General features: G+C 42.9%; 1 protein-coding gene across 2 annotated transcripts in view; it reads right to left on the bottom strand.

Annotated features, from left to right (window-relative positions):
* ZNF407 (zinc finger protein 407) overlaps positions 1 to 16,935 on the bottom strand; it is a 365,078-nt gene that overhangs the window by 132,104 nt on the left and 216,039 nt on the right. Inside the window, exons 5-6 of one of the 2 annotated variants that reach the window (XM_015590818.2) lie at positions 10,439 to 10,605; positions 6,722 to 6,805 (exon numbers count right to left, since the gene is read on the bottom strand). In XM_015590818.2, coding sequence (XP_015446304.1) covers positions 6,722 to 6,805; positions 10,439 to 10,605 — 251 coding nt within the window. The remainder of the gene's footprint in view (positions 1 to 6,721; positions 6,806 to 10,438; positions 10,606 to 16,935) is intronic. The other variant, XM_015590819.2, reaches the window with a different exon arrangement.

Genomic DNA, 16,935 nt, shown 5'->3' with positions numbered 1-16,935 from the left:
GGCCGGCCCGGGCCCCACCTGCCCCACCTGCCACGCGGGTGCGGCGCGGTCGCCACAAGAAGGGCGAGTGCGGGACGCTAAGACACTTGGGGGCAGAGCCCCGTGTTCACGGGGCTTTTACGACAGCACGTAGATGTAACTGTCCCGTGCATCATCACTAATTGCCGTTACTGTCTCCCGCCCCTAATTTATAAGCTACGCCACACCACGGGCACGTGCGTGCAGGAAAGAACACAGAACACGCAGGGTTCGGCCTGCCCGCCGTTTGGGGCATCCACGGGGGTCTTGGGACGCAGCCGCCAAGGATATGGGGGCACGACTTACTATATGCTCGATAAGTCTACCTGTTATTTCTTATTTCCAGTGTATTTAAAATAATTTTATAAGACTTATGTAGGAAAACGAAGGCTAAAATATCTTGGGTTAAAATTACTCTACATCATTCAGCTAGCAAGAAATCTATGTTGGTCCTGAAAAGCAGAACATTTAGAAATTTGTCCTACATTCTCTGGGCCTATTTATATGGCCTGTCCCATAATTACAGCAACCTTTAACTGGATGCACACACAGCTCATCTGATGATATTTTATCTGTCACTGCAGCACAAGCTAACAGTTACAAGAGGCCACATGGACTTCGATCCCAATCCAGATTCTGCCAGAATTCACTCCCTACCTGTCAGACCCTGAGTAAGGTCAGGAGGATGACACCCAAACAAGCAGGGTAACTGTGAGGTCTCAGGAAGGAAGGACAAACCCAGCACCTTGGCAGGGTGCTCAGCGATCATCCTTCTGATCACCACCATAACAAGACTGCCAAAACACTGGTCACTGTGAAGACCCCTCGCAAGGACCAAAGTGGGGGCCCACAAATGGTTCCCAGCCAAGTCTCACCTCCAGTAAAAAGACAAACCTACAGTTTACATAAGACAATAGTTTCACATAGTGGATTTAACATAAAGATACCCCTTAGCAGATCCTACCAGCAAATACTTCATTTATTCTTTGAAAAAGACCATATACAAAGTACAGTAAAAATCTTGGAGTTGAGAGAGATTTCTGACTCTTTTAGCCATATTGTCCATAAAATAAATGCCATCTACAACACCCCAACTGAGGGGTCACCCAGGGTCAGCCTGAATAACTCTTTGTTCTCAGTTTATTAACTTCTGGTCGAGTCACTTAAATTGCTACGGACAACTCAATTGTACTGAATTGACTCAGACAAAAACTCACTTTCATGACGATGACAGGTTTTGCTTTTATCTGAGACGCAATACAGGATCTTTGTATTGTATTGTATATATTACTGTACACGGCTAAAGAAAATAGCTCAGTCTCTTCAGATTTGACACAGGGGTATTCTGTCATGGAAACATAAACATCCACACATAAGCGTATCTAAACACCTCCTCATTTATTATAAGAACTGACTTGGTCATCAAACTCAATGAAGAGTATTTTAAGTGTACACCAGTGTCACATGGAAAACAGGACACGAAGTGAAGCATCATCTGGATGAGAACACACGTACTATTAATCACTTCACTAACGACACAGCTATCCAGGCTGACCATACGAGGCACAATGAAACTACCGCCACGATCAAGACGATGAACACATCCATCGTCCCCCGAAGTTTCCCTGTACCCTCTTTTCTCCCCTGCCCATGCCACCCCCAAGCACACACTCACTGCTTTCTGTCACCAGATAGTAACTGGCATTTTCCAGAAGCTGATAAAAAGGAAACATGCAATATAAGCGCTCTCTGGCCTTCTCTCAGCATTTTTCTGTGACCCGCTCATGGTGCTCCTGGCATGAACATTCCATTCATTTCTACTGCTGAGCAGCTATCCGTTATATGAATGCACCACAGTTGGTTTATCCATTCATCCACTGAAGGACATTTGAGCTGTTTTCATTTGGCGGCACTGCCAATAAAGCCACCATAAACTTTCACGTGCCAGTCTTTGCTTGAGCATACATTTCCTCTTCTCTTGGGTAAGTATCCAGGAGTGGAACGAATAGGTCATATGGTAGGTACGTTAATTTTGTAAAAAACTGCCAAAGTATTTTGGGAAATGGTCTGACCACTTTACATTCCTAACAAGTGTTCATGAGCGCTCCCTTTGCTCCATGTCACCCACGTGTGGTGTGGTCAGGGCTTCGAATCTGTATTTTTCTAAAGACGCTGAGGATCTTTTTATGTGCATATTTGCCATGCACGTATATTCTTTAGTGAGGTATCTGTTCAAATCTTTTGACTCTTTTTTAACTGGTTATTTGTTTTCTTATAATTGTGGGTTTTTTTTTTAAGAGTTCTTTATATATTATAAATACAAAACCTCTACAAGATTCATGATTTACACATATTTTGTCTTCGTATGTGGTTTGTCTTTTCATTCTCTTCACAGTGTCTTTTGAAGGGAAGTTATTCATTTATAAGATTTACAATTTAACAATGTATGATTTTTCAAGATATAATTTTTTTCATTTAAGAATCAGACTTTGATGTGGTATCTAAGAAATCTTTGATAATCTATGATCACAAAAATTTTTCTAAATTTTCTTCTAGAATTTATATAGTTTTAAGTCTTATACTTAGATTATGATCATTTTGAATTACTTTTTATCTACAGTGTACAGATCAAAGTTCATGTTTACAGCATGTGGGTAGCCAACTGTTCCAGCAGTGCAGATGAAAAAGATTAAACGGCCTTTGCTCCTGTGTTAGAAATCAACTGACCATGTAGGTGTGGGTCTGTTCTGTAATCTCTATTTCATTCCAAGATATATCTGTTCATTTTGATGATGATACCAGAATGACTTAGTTACTATAGCGTTATAATAAGTCATGAAGCCATGTAGCGTAAGTCCTCAAGTTTATTCATCTTTCTTAAACTTGTTTATTTCAGATTAATTTAAAATCATCAATTTTAAAATCAGCTTGTCCGTTTCTTTAAAAAAAAAAAAAAAAGCCTGATGGGATTTGAAGTGATCAGTATGAGAGGAAATGAAGTCTAACTACACTGAGTCTTTCAATCCATGAAGATGGTATACCGCTCCATTTAGGTCTTCTTTAACATCTCTTGGCAGTATTTCAAAGTTGCCGATGTAAAGGCTTTGCACATACTTTGTTAGATTTATCTCTAAATATCGTCAAATACACGCATAATCTATTCTATTCCATTGATCTACCTTTATGCCAATATAATACTGTCATGACTATTGTAGCTATATATTCAGACTTCAAGTTAGGGAGTACAAATCTTCCACTTTTAATATAATGACTCTAAGTGGTCAAAAAATTAAAGATTTTTTTTAAATTAAGCAAATTCACAAATACATTCTGATGCTTCCTTATTTCATTCAACCTGTGTTTGAAAAAGTGCTGGCATCATAACTCACTGCTGACTTGTTTATTCTAGTAGCCCTCATAGACATCTTGATCCATTTTTCAGAGATCTGACAGGAATCAAGGTGGTAAAAGGGTGGCATTATGGATTCACTGTCTGAGTCAGCGGTATAAATTCAAGGTCATCTAAACGCTTCAAAGTTAATTTTCTTGGTTTGAAGGTTCAGCATAAGCACTTTAAAAAAGTGGTAAATGTGGTTCATTTCATTTAAATTTTATTGCATTTTATGTCATACAAGTTAAACTTAAAAACAACACTTTTAAAGAATAATGTCACTTATATTCTCTATAATTTTATTAATTTGAAATTCATATTAAGCTAGCATAATATTGCAATAAACTATAAATTGTTATTTCATATTTAATTTGATAACACTTTAGATTAAATTCTGTAATATTAAGAAATCTTTAATTATATACAGGCTGACAGAGAAAAGAAGTATAATGTACCAAAAATGCTACATAAGATACTACGCTATAACCACTAAGTAAAGGGAGACTCCAGCATGTTTAGGCTCATGATAGGGGCAGGACTTCATGTCAGTTTATACAAACTACAGTTTACTCAAGTCTGTACACAACAGTTAATCTGCAACTCATAATTCTGTTGCATGTTCAACACTATTTGAACACATTAACTGGTGTTTTTTTTTAAGTCCAGAAATAATTTCTTCAGGTACCTTCCTCAGGAAAATACACTTCAGAAATACAGAAGTACTTTCTCGTTTGCTGGTCTCGGTTTATAGCAAAAAAATAAAAATAAAAGACTCAACTTCTAGATTATAAAATTTGAAAGAAAATCTTACAAATTTTTTTAAGAATTTCAGTTTACTAATATTTGTTAATGCTTGCAATGAGACGGGCACATATAAAGAGGTGTGTACACTTAAGGAAGAAGGTTTGATGAACGGATGGAACTGGTTTGGGGCACCGGGAACGTCTTCCCAAAGCCAGGGGAGCGGATAACGCTGTAAGACATTAACTCTTGGACAATGCGACTGTCAGGCAACAGGACGACCTGTAAACATCCTACTGAAAAGAGCAGAACGAAGGCGAACTTCCTTCCCTCCGGTTTTTCCCTGAGATGACATAACGGTGCGCGTTAGTTTAGACTGCGTTGATCTTCATACTTTCCTTGACAAGCAATAGCCCTGACACACCCTGCCTTTCAGGCACCTCTGGGCGAGTGGTGGGGGCCGGAGTGGCGGGGACACCAGAGTGGCCACGGGCAGAGCAGTGCCCTCCGTGTGGCAGCGGTCGGTCAGGCTGGACGCTCCTCTGGGAAACGCACACGTCACACCCTTTTGTGCGGGCTGGGCTGGCGGTTATTAAGCCGGCCAAGACTCACCAACGACACGTGAGGATGTGCTCTTGTGCCCTTGAATCAAGGGTCTCTGACAGGTGATGGAAGTAAATCTCGGGACGGAAGACGCTCTGGTTCAGCCCCCAGACAGCGCGGGCTGCAGTGGGGAATTATTCACGCCGTCTGCAACACTTCCGATTCCCATTCCTTTCCCAGCTGTCTGTAATTTGCGTGGGCGCATGTGGTAAAAAGGTAAACCACGGCAAAGAGGAACACAGCCGAGAAATACAGATTTCAAAGGCACCATTCAATTCTGGCCTGGAAAAAAAGGGAGTGCGTTGCTTAGATCTTATAAAGCCAGCGTAAGAGCGGAGCGCCCAGACTGAGCTGTCCTAAGCTGCTGGCTGAAGCAAACAGTCTTAAGACCCGACTTCGGTACTAAAGAATCGGGTTTGATTTGTGCCACAGTGGCAGATAAATGCCAAGAAGACAGATGCCTGTGTGTGTCAGACATTGTCCTATGTGGTATAAAGTTAATAGCAAAGTAATAAGGAGCCTCCAGACCTGACATAAAATATAAAGTTGTGCCTGCTCGACGCAGGCTTCGCGATCGATCACCTGTGGACGCTGGTGACCGCGGCATCGCCGTCCCCACTGAGGCGGGGAGAGGGTGTGGGGCCATGCCGGCAGAGATGGCACATGGAAGTGTCCCCTGGCCCCCCGGGACACGGCAGCAACAGCGACATGTGAACGGTACCAATCGGGCACTAACGTTAAGAATAGACTCGCGCACGGACACACTTTGCCACACGCGCTTCCCTCTTCCCCGGGACAGCCCCCGAGGATGGCTCCCATCCACCAGTCTCTCTCCCATCGCTGACACTGAACCCTCAAGTCGCTGGATTGAAAAACGTGATCACAGGTTGCTCCTACAAACTTAAAACAAACTTTTATGTCTACGAAGTTAAGTTTGTGTTTCCAACGTTACGTTAAACACTGCAGATTTCTCTTCGATTCAGTGATAACTCATCTCATACAGAAATCTGAATCACATAAGCTCAAGATCTAAAAGGAATGGCTAGCATTAATTTTCATTGATCTTTCAAAAACCATAATGGGCATTTGTCGCCTGCAGCTAACTCTTAAATACAACATATCAAGAATCAAAATGCGCAATAAACAACATATTTTGCATATCTTAATTTCACGCCATTTTGAGTGTCACTGCCAAACTCAGCCTTTCCCATTGTACTCAAAGTACCACATTCAATTACAAATTGTGTTACCGCACGATTTATCACTAAACTAGATCACTTCTGAGAGTAAAGAGAGGTTCTATGATCATTAGAAGGAACAATGCCATACTAGCACTGTCCCAGGCACATAATTTAGAATTATTAAAATAATTACTTATATGACCTATTTCAGCATGCCAACAGGTTATCAACTTTAATACACGGTTAAAGTTTTCATCCTAACCAAGGCATCCGTCCATTTTGTGACATCATCGAGAATGTGCCTCGTGAACAACACGACCCTCCTTCATGCTCAGAACTCCCTACAAGGCCCCTTCTTCACGGCCACCCCCCTCTTCCCAACAGCGAAAGTAACTGACACGTGACCACCTGAAACCACGCCCGCGTGGAAACTCACAGAGGGACTGTGGGCAGAGGCAGGGCGGTCAGGTCGGCCAGGGAGACGGAGGGAGGAGGGGCTTGCCCCCGGGTCCCCGTGGCCCAGGCCGAGTCTGGCCTGCAGGGCACAAAGCCTGCTGCACCTGTGCTCGGGAGGCCAGACCCTTCCTTCCTTTGTAACCTGAGTTTTCAGAGGACACCTGCTCCATAAAACATGAAGTAGGCCTACATTTTTAAAAAGTAAAAATAGATGAGTTAAAATTCTGTGTTATGCAAACGGAATTTTGAGTAGAGCCTCGAGTACGCAGAAAGGCAAGCGGAAGGACGGAGAGCGGGTGCGGGCGTGGCCGCCGCGACGCCCCGCACTGACCTGTGTGCTGCCGGCGGTGCTTGGTCAGGGCGTGCCGCGTGCCACCCGCAAAGCCACAGAGGTCACACAGGAACGACTTCTCGCCTGTTGCAACAATAAACAGATGAGGGATTGCGGAGGTCACAGATCATTAAAACATATCTATCAAGGCTTTCAGGGTTACTAATTCCTCCAATCAAATGTTTCCATGTAAATATGTCAAATGGGAATGAAATTACCACTGCGGTTTATTGACTGTGATAAAATCTGAAAAGCACCACTGAACATAATTACATACTTGTCAGACCCATAAAAATTAGCTTTATTATCAATGGAATGGTTTTGTACAACTTCATTTCTGGTAGATGTCTTCCAGATGGGGCTGCTTTATGCACTTGAACAGTTTTTATGCATATCCTGATTTTTTACAATTCCCATACATCTGGCCTTCCCGAGCTGAGTAAAGATTGCCTGGAATAGTTAATATACGGTATATATGATCCCGCTTAAATAAAACACATCGAATCTTCTAACCGCTGAAGGACACTGAATTGGTTTCACCTGATTCTATCGGGGTCCGCTTTAATCACTTCCTGCTTAATAATACGGATTCAGCGGTTTCCTCGAACGTGCTGAAGACCCCGAGCACAATGACATCTACGTTCTAAGAACCAACAGCGGGTCAGTGCCGTTTGTTTCTCGAACTTTCGTGGCGTAAAAAAGGAAGTCTAGAAATTGTACAAAACTCCTATTATTCATCTTTAATGATAACTCTGGACTCAAAACCTCTGCAACAATTAGAGACGGATTTGGCAGACTTAGTATTTGTTAAAAGTACAAATGCTCATTTTGGGGGGCATTTTTACACACGCTAACATTTCGCCCTGCAGTTTATAAATGCAATCCGTCTTTCTTCTGTAGCATATTTAGGCAATAAGTGCTGGCAAGCCGAGCAGTCTGTCCCACAAGGCTCACGACGAAGGGCAAAAGAGAATAAAAATGCTAACCTCGGAGAGATTCAGTGAAATTATAAAGTACTTTTCCAAAAATAAGATAAATCATTTGTATCTATCTTTATCTACTCATTTAGATGTTTAATGCAACAAGTCTTTCGAGGGCTTTGTCTGAGTCGGCCTGCTTTGCTCTGAAACGTTTTGGTGTACCACAACGCAGATCTAGCCTGAGCTGTTCTGGAAATGGTAATTGCCTTTATAAGGTTAGAAAAAATAGTAAATAGAAGGCAGACTAACTTCAGTAATCAGTCTGCCCTTTAGTTAGGAGCATTCCTAGTTTTTCTTAACTTGAACACATATTAATAGAGTTTTAACCAAATTATGTTTAATCTTATTTCACAATGGTATGTTAAAATGTTTGTTATTATCATTTATAAAGTAAAGCTGAATTTAAATATTTTTCCTATCTTTACTTTCCTGTTTGGAGGTTAAGTTTATTCCACTATAGAAAAAAAGAATAGAGTAGATGGGCTGTGAAGAATAAAGTTTAATTATAATCACTCATTTAATTATTTAATCAATTAGAAATATAAATCTTTCTAACTAGATGTATTATCAATTAAATAACAGCGAATGTGGACTTTTAAAAAATCCCAAACGATAACTTCCTTGTTAACGTTAACAGACTATTGTACGTCGAGGCAGAACTGTTCTCTGCGATTTCTTCGCCATCACCGTTTCGTGGGCGGCAGCTCGTGTGTGTGTGCACCTGGTGCTGTGTGGAGTGGACATCTCAGGGCTGTGCCATGCAACCAGCACGGTCTCTGATGAACAAAGAGTGTTCTTATGTCCTCCGGACCCCCACGGGGCACGAGTCATTTCTTTCACCAGTGAACTCAGTGACCTACAGCCTCTTATAAAATAAAAACATTCACACACGCAGAAAAGTCCTCACGAGATGGACGTTCTTTACAGGTATAGATGCTGCACGTATACCTAAGTTTTATTCCTTTCCTAGTTGAAGAGATGTATAGGCACAAAGACAAAATTATTACTTTTCCACGTGATTTGGTTTTAGATACATTAGTGACCTTGATTTTTTGATGTGCAGTATTTTATTTAGGATGTTAGCCTGCAATGTATTGTATGTCATAGACACCTTGGTGGCTTGATTTGTTTGTCATTCTAAATTCAATTTTCACTCACTTTATTTTTTTTTTTTTTTGAGCAGGTAGCAGGGTTAGGGTCGGATAGTGGGCAACAGAGTATTTTTCGAAAAAAAAATTTAAGAAAAAACTAAAGGTAATATTTCACTCCACATAAACGGGGTTCATTTAACATGCCATATTTATATGATAGCAGAGATATAATAGGAGACTTTTCTTAACAACTTGAATTAGTTTCAAGTGTGCCATTTTGCATTCAAATGTAGAAAGACACGGAAACCAATCCTTTATTTTCTATTAGAAAACAGCCACTGTCCCCTATCTCTCATTATGGTGCAGACTACAAGACCTAACAACAAAAATCCATATTATTGATCCAGCCAAGTCTCCACAATTATTCTTTAGAAGGAAACGCCGACGATAAATTACATCTGCACTGGCTTTTCATCTGCTGTTCGATATAAGTGATCTCTCAGGGCAGGCGGGAGACCTTAAATCGTCAACGCCCTTGTCAAGGAAGCTAAGGAGGCCTGGGCTTCCCACAAACTGCTCCAGGAGAACTTTAACCTATAATTTCTAACAATAATACAGGATTCTTGGCAATCAGAAGAACATTTGGGAATGCTGATTAAAATTTATTTTTTTCCCTGAAACAAAATACTTTCTGAGAGGTGTAAAGAGAAAGACCACAAGAATACCAAACAGCTCAGTCACCCAGCCCTCGAGAGATGAGGACAGTGCCCACCGTGCACCGCGAGGAGCTTAGGGGCCGCTGTCCTGAGATAATGAAACACGCCGAAAACGGTGCCTACGACACTGCGGCACACTAAGCAGCGCGTGTTTACGAAGGTTCTGACCGAGAGTTGCGTGTGCTGCTTTCCTGTCCACTGGTTTAAATTCCACACGGTCTTTTAAATGTTTTGAGGCGATGTAAATGAATTTGTACATTTTGAATATATATAATTATCTAAGAAATTTACAGTGGCTGAATTCAGATGAGCCTCTTTGCATTAATTATCAATAACCACTGGATCTGATGGCATTCTCAAGAGAAATATTAACTTGATTAAAGATTTTTTAAAAGGTACATAGAACCAAGATTCAATAATGTTCAAAAATACTACAGCGCTGTGTGTGTCGGTAACGAGGTACAAACGCTCTGTGAAAACTGCATCTCCATCGAGGTCACACCTAAAAAGGTACATGTAAACACACACGCACATGCACATACACACGCACACACACGCACACACACACGTGGCACACACACATGCACACGCACGCACAGCACACGTGGCACACACGCACACGCACGCACACGCACGCACAGCACACGTGCAACATAAATGGGCCTCTAAACATGGAGTTTGTTATTTAAACACATGCACGTGCAACATCACACCCCACACACACGTTACAATGTCACTTTAAAATGACCCTATCGCTGACACCCGGTGAAGAGATGCCATCCTTTCAAAGTGTAAGTACCACAGTCCTCAACTCTTCCAACGGGGGACCGTTCCTACTGACCACCGCCGAGCTCACCGCGGCACGGGGCCACCAGCACGGGGCCACCGGCCCGGCCTGGCGGGACACGGGACGGGGGCGGGGCTGCGCACCTGTGTGTGTCCGGTAGTGGTCTTTCATGGCGGAGGCCGTGAGGAAGGCGTAGTGGCACGTGGGCCAGGTGCACCTGAACGGCTTCTCCCCCGTGTGGAGTTTCATGTGGTTGTTCAGGGCCCACTTCTCTGTGAAACTTCTGTCGCACAGGTGGCAGGTGAACTTCCTGCGTGGAGGAGAGAGAGCAGGAGGTGAGTGGCGCCCACACGGCCCCCAGGGCCCCGCGTCCCCCCCGAAGCGTGGCGGACGCCCGGCCGGGCGAGGAGCACCGCCGGCCGGCTCTGTCACGTCTGTATAACCAGGCATTGATTTTTCTGTCCAGGCCTGGCACTTCAGCCATTTATTCTCTGCTTTGCGGTTGGGCCCAACGGGTTTGAAAAATTCTGTTACAGTCCAGTCACCCCTGAGGCAAATGTGAGAATAGATTTCACCTGTACAGGCCTACACCACTTATCCAGGGCACGGGCTGTCAGAGCAAAGGCTAAATGAAAAGCCATCCATACTAAAGTGCCGAGACAGGCCTGCTCCCCGCCGGGCAGGGCCACCGGCTGAGGCTGCCTGGCTCCTGCGACACCCCCGCCCCCACCGCACAGCTCCCGGAGGGGGCCGCTTCCCACGGCGTTCCCCGACACGCAGACGTCTGCTTTGATGAGAATAAAAATCAGATACAACCATAACTTTTTTGATAAAATAAGTCTTTGAGGAAAAGAAACCTCCATTGTTTCCTGTATGGAAAAAACTCTGAAGACAGTAAGGCCATACTCCCCCCCGACAATATTTCAGCCCCACGGTTCACAGGCAGTTACTCTTAATAATCAAGGCGATATGAACCCCAAACAAAAAACTTCAATATCTCCTCGGGTTAATCTTCTGTCCCGTTTCACGTGCACTCAGGAAACTCACTGCTAACATGTACTTTTTATTTCTAATACAATTTAGGTTAAAGCCATCCCTGTACCTAACAGTGTCCAGCTAATTAATTCAAGATAACGAACAGTCAAGTAAAAGCAAATTAAAGCCCAATATTCAAAATTAAAATACTTTAATACGTTGATAAGCACTACACCACATAGAGAAACTCCAGCAGCTGGATTTGACTATCGTAAATCGGCCTATACTTTTAGCAAGTTAACGCAATTAAAAATAAGATTACCACACCTGTTGTAAATTATGATGTAAATAAGGAGATGTGAAAAGTCTGTATTCTTTCCATAAAGGCTTTAACTATGATTTTACAAATTTCCTTGGTCTCATAGGGTAGAAAAAGAAGGCCAAGCTCCAAATAATTAGCTTTCTCATTTTGAGGCAAATGCGCATTACTTTAACAAATAAATCATTCAGTTTCATAAATTCTTATAAATCAAATTCTGAAATTACCTTTTATAAAAATCCCCCTTCATCTGTTATGTGTAGATATATTTTTATAACCTATCTTAAATGCAACAGAAATAAAAATTGCTAAATATTTCAGAAATGTCATATAAAATACTTTAAGGGCTTCATTAATATTAAAATTGTCAATTAATATACCCATATGACGTATGTGTAGAGACACCATATTTACACCCATTAACACTGACTGACTGAAATTACTGTATCATCTGATCGCTGCTTACTGGGACTAGAGAATGACAAATATAACTAAATACTTCGAAATGCACTGTAAAAAAATATCACGTCCGTACATCTCTTTGACGGGTCTTCATGCATTTAACATTTCAAAACCATGACAGGGATCTTATTTCCAAGATAAATTCCCCTATCTACTTATTTCTTCGTGTATTTATTGTGGATCTCACCTTCTCCTACACGAAATAAATAAGGAGGTTAAGTGGATGCTATCTGTTAACAAATAGTTTCTCCAGACTGTATTACAACTTTATGAATGACAAAATAAATCCCTCATTTTTAAATCTACTGTGATGTACATTTAACAAAATTACATCTATGAAACCTCAATATATGTACTCTATTATTCACACGTAATAAAAATGTTAAGCCACAGCTTAGTGCCTGTCATAAAATGACAAAAGCCAGATAACAAAGAACTGAGGCCACCCCTTGACTTCCAGAAAACCTCACGTATTTCACAATTGGCTTTATGGAAATAGGTCCGTGCACTGGTACTTTGAAAAGAACCTAAAATATAACCAATGTACAGAGTCCTCAGAAAGATTAAGCCCCATTCATCAGCGGGGAGCTTCCTGGACGATACAGTCCAGCGTCCCGGACACTGTAAAACACCTGCCTTCGCGCAGCAAGTGTGTGAGGACAGCACGCACCCGAGGGAGCCGGCCCCCTGGGGCCGTCGCAAGGCCACCCAGCTTCTCCAGGACGCGCGGTGTGGCTCTGCCCCATGGACCCAGGAAGCCACAGCATGGGCGTGGGCTCGGCCGAGCCCCAGGGAGACCCCGACACCCACTGCGCCACTCCCTGCCCTCGACGCTGGGAAACGAGGCGGCGGCAGCTTTGGCTCTCGAGAAAACCACAGGCTGGCGAGGGAGGAAAATCCTTCCCAGCAATAACCTCGATGCCCGTCCCCCCCACGTAAAATGCCATCACAGATTTACGAGCAGCAGCGAAGGGGAGGCGGGGGCGCGGTTTCGAGAAGGCGCCCCAGAGCTGGCGCTTAGTGCGGATGCTGAAAGACAGGTGGCACGTGGAAGCGCAGCACCGTCAGGGGCCTGGGCGACGGCAAGCACGGGACACAGCAGAGCGGGAGGAGCAGGGCCCTAAGCGACCGCACGACTGATGCTCGTGTCCTACCGTCCCTCGACTGGGGGTGGCCACCGGTTTCCCAGGGACACGGTGAAGCCTGGGACCTACATCAGGCTGGGTTCCACGTCACAAAGGTTTTCTACCCCCACGTGGTGGCCGCTCATGGGAAGCCTCTTGCGTAACCGAATTTACGATACAGTAAAAAGAGGTCTGTTTGGCAAAAACTTGCCAGTCATGTCTTCGTGAGGAGAGCTGTATAGTAAGGCAGCTGAAGGATGTACAAAGACAAGTAAGTGACATCACGTAAAGACTGCAACCTAAAAGGGTCAACGACACAAGCACATAACAGTGCGATGGCGTCTGGTTCACCCGCCGCCCTTCAGGGCCCATAAAAGCGCCCGGTGCACAGTGGTGTCCTTTCGGTCACTGGATGAACACGAACTAAACTGGTGAGCAAGAGCTGTTTCTTTGTTTCACCAGACTCAGAGCGAGAATGTGACATCTGAATGTGACTGCGGCAGGGGCCACTCAGGCTGCCCAGGGCTCCTCACCCTCACAGCCTGGCTTCCTCTCCTATCTCTGCACTGGGGTTCCTTGTACAACGTGTGACTGTTCCAGCCATACAGAAGATGACAGCGCTGCGTGCCTTCCACCGGGATTTACGCCGCCAGATGACAGTATCCACGGTTTCCATACTTGTTTCAGATCCTTTCTTCGGTGCTCTAAACATTTTAATGAGTTTTAAAATTTTTAAACATTTATAACCTTAATGTTTAAAAAACGGTACGACAGACGCTAGCAGAAAAGGTGGGTGTCGCTGCCATCTCCGGCTCCTCTGGAACCAAACTAGGGCGCGACATCTCACAGTGTCGCGAACCCCCAGCAGCGCTGCGAGACGCGTCATGAAGAAGAGACTGCATCACCTTCCCTTTCCCAGACGTCACGAGATGCTCCTGCTGGATGCGAGGTGATCTTACAGGGTTTCGACAGGGGAAAATATCACACGCAAAAGAAATCGCAATGATACCAGACTTCGCAAGAGCAGAGGGGTATTAGAAGCCAATGAAGCGATGACCTGAGAATTCTGAGGGAAATGCTTTTCCATGAGGACACTGTACAGAACAGCTTCAGCTCCCGCCAGGAGGAGAAATGCCTGGCCCCCGGGGACCGGGGTGTCCGCCCCATCAGGGCTTTGTGGAACAAAGCCCTTTTCATGTGGTAACTGCTATGTGAGTCAGTTAAGAGGTGGCCTTTTGCTGTAAAGTGTGTGTGTGTGTGTGTGTGTGTGTGTGTGTGTGTGTGTAACATGCTGCTGAGTGGGCTCCGGCTCCTGGCGACCCCATGAACGAGTGACGTCCACGGCATCCTGTCTCAGCTTCCATACACTCGTGTTTATGGCTTCCTTCATGCAGCCAGATCCATTTCGTATTTGGTAAATTTATATGGATCCCTAAATTAAAGGAGGGGTCCGAAATTAAATTCTAACAAGTCTTCCGTACCCGACGTATTGGCGGCAGAGTTCGGTATTTGCCGAGGGCCCTGCGCCGTTGTTTTCCCGTTAAATCCAGGGGGGCTCCTTCTTCTCTGAAATCACCACGACACAATTTGCACTTACAGAGCAAAACTAAAATCCACATCTGTAGACTTAAATGTTTGAAGAGAGAATACGAAACATCCTCCTTGTTAAGTATACGACAGAAACAGAAATTGTCACCGGGGCGCTGGCGGGCATCACGCACGCGGGGAAAGCGAAGAATCGTAGCGGCTGAATTACCAGACGTGACTAACGCGCCACCTTAATGGACGCTCGTGTCTTAAGCTCCGTGAGAGCAGCTGCTTGTTTCTGAAGGCCTAAAGGGCAGACGAATTGTGTCAGAATCTGTAACTGGCATTTTGAGTTGCATCCTTAACTTTATCTTTCCATATTACTCCAGAAGGTAAGTGTCCTAACAGGGGGGAGATCTATATGAATCTTCTTCAAATGATACTTTAAATGTTACTCCAACATGTAAAAATCCTACTAGTTGGATTATTCATTCCACTTATTAGCAACTTAATGAGAAATCTGCACTTATACCACTTGTATGTGAAGATAAAAGCATTTTGATACTTTGGTGCTTTACTACTTTGTAATATTTAAAATACGGAAAAACGCGTCACTAGTACGTTTCTATGTTCCTTCCTATTCTCTGGAATTCAGGATCCTTTGGAATCTCACTGTGCTGGCAGTGCTTTCTCAGGTTGTAAATGTCCTACCCACTGTCTGCCAGGAAGCCCGGTCTAGGTAGACTCGACTGAGAAACACTGGCATGAGGACAAATGTGAAAAAATTATCCAATTAAAATGTAAACAATCTTAAACATCCATCAGCTGGGGAGTAAATCAATAATGGGTTTAATCATAAAATGGAACACCATGATGCAGTTATAAAATGAATCAACTAGGGCTACATGTATCAGCATGAAGTAAACAACCTCAAAAACGTAATTGTGTTCAAACGAAATGAAGTAGATATGGAACCGCACCACTGACGTATAATTTTTCAATAAAAGGAACAATATGCAATATAAACACATGAAGTCCACGAGCAAAAACATTCGTGACGTCACGACTGGTGGCCACTGCTTGCTTCAGGGAAGAGAGACAAAGGCCTGCTCATGAGGGCGGAGTGTTAACACAGCTGTGCAACTTTGTCGCTTTCTAAAAATGGAATCCGAAGTAAATATACTCTAAAGTGATTCCACGGCTTTTGAAAATTTTTCACAATTCCAGTGAATATTTTAATTAAATAATGAAATATATTTCCTATCTTCCCTACATGACACCTTGGTTCAGTCTTGTGAAATTAATAAGTCATACAAATTCATATCTGCAAAAAAAGCACAGCAATGAGCAAGATCTGGTATAGTACCAATGAAATTTTAATAAAAGAGAGAAAGCTAAATTTTGTCAAAATATTAAATAATCATGTGGTTATCATCTTTCAAAACTGTGAACCAAAGGTGTTGACTGATTCAAAATTATTACTGTAAAACTAAGGCGATGTTACAAAAACTTAATTGACAGGTATTGTTGGTCTTTATGAATAAATATAGAATCCAAAACTGTGAAAACAATGCAAGCTTTGTATGAGTCCCAGCAAAACAGTCCAATGTACTAATGAATTTGTTCCAACACCTTCTAATTTACTCAGTTACTACCAATGCACCGTTTCTTTGGAATAACAGCCTCCTTTTTCGATTATCATAATTTAATAATTATATAATAGTACCCTAAGAGGCCAAATGAAAACAGAATACGATGGGGTCTTTGCCCTGTAGGGTTTCCACATGAATTTCTGCTGAGCTGCAAATAGAACTGAGAAGCAATCCCTTTCTTTCTTGAACAAAGCAGCAAATAAAAAGGCGTTTAAAGACAACCACCGAAGAGCAAGTACAATGCTCAATTCACACGAGTGTCGTATGTTAAAAATGTACCCAAAGGATAACGAAGCAAAATGAAAAATTTCTAAAAATTCTGCACGATAACAAATGCAATATCTATCATAACTGTGAGGTGCCCTCATTTATCTTGGCCTGGGAAATACCTAAGTAAAAAATATACAATGCTGCCTTTAGAATTAAACCACTTATTCATGCAAAAAAAGGTACTAACTCCACCTTCAATACCCCAATATTATCCCGCAAAGAATTCTGTGCATGTTTCACTAAAATATGCAACTTTAAATTGCATGGAAAATAAAATTTCTCACTTGTTTCTCTAAACTGAATAACTGAAA

Source organism: Pteropus alecto, unplaced genomic scaffold (assembly GCF_000325575.1).
Source record: "Pteropus alecto unplaced genomic scaffold, ASM32557v1 scaffold14, whole genome shotgun sequence".
In the NCBI taxonomy this organism is placed as follows: Eukaryota; Metazoa; Chordata; class Mammalia; order Chiroptera; family Pteropodidae; genus Pteropus; species Pteropus alecto.
Note: the sequence above shows the minus strand (reverse complement) of the source record. Positions and strands in the feature narration are given on the sequence as shown.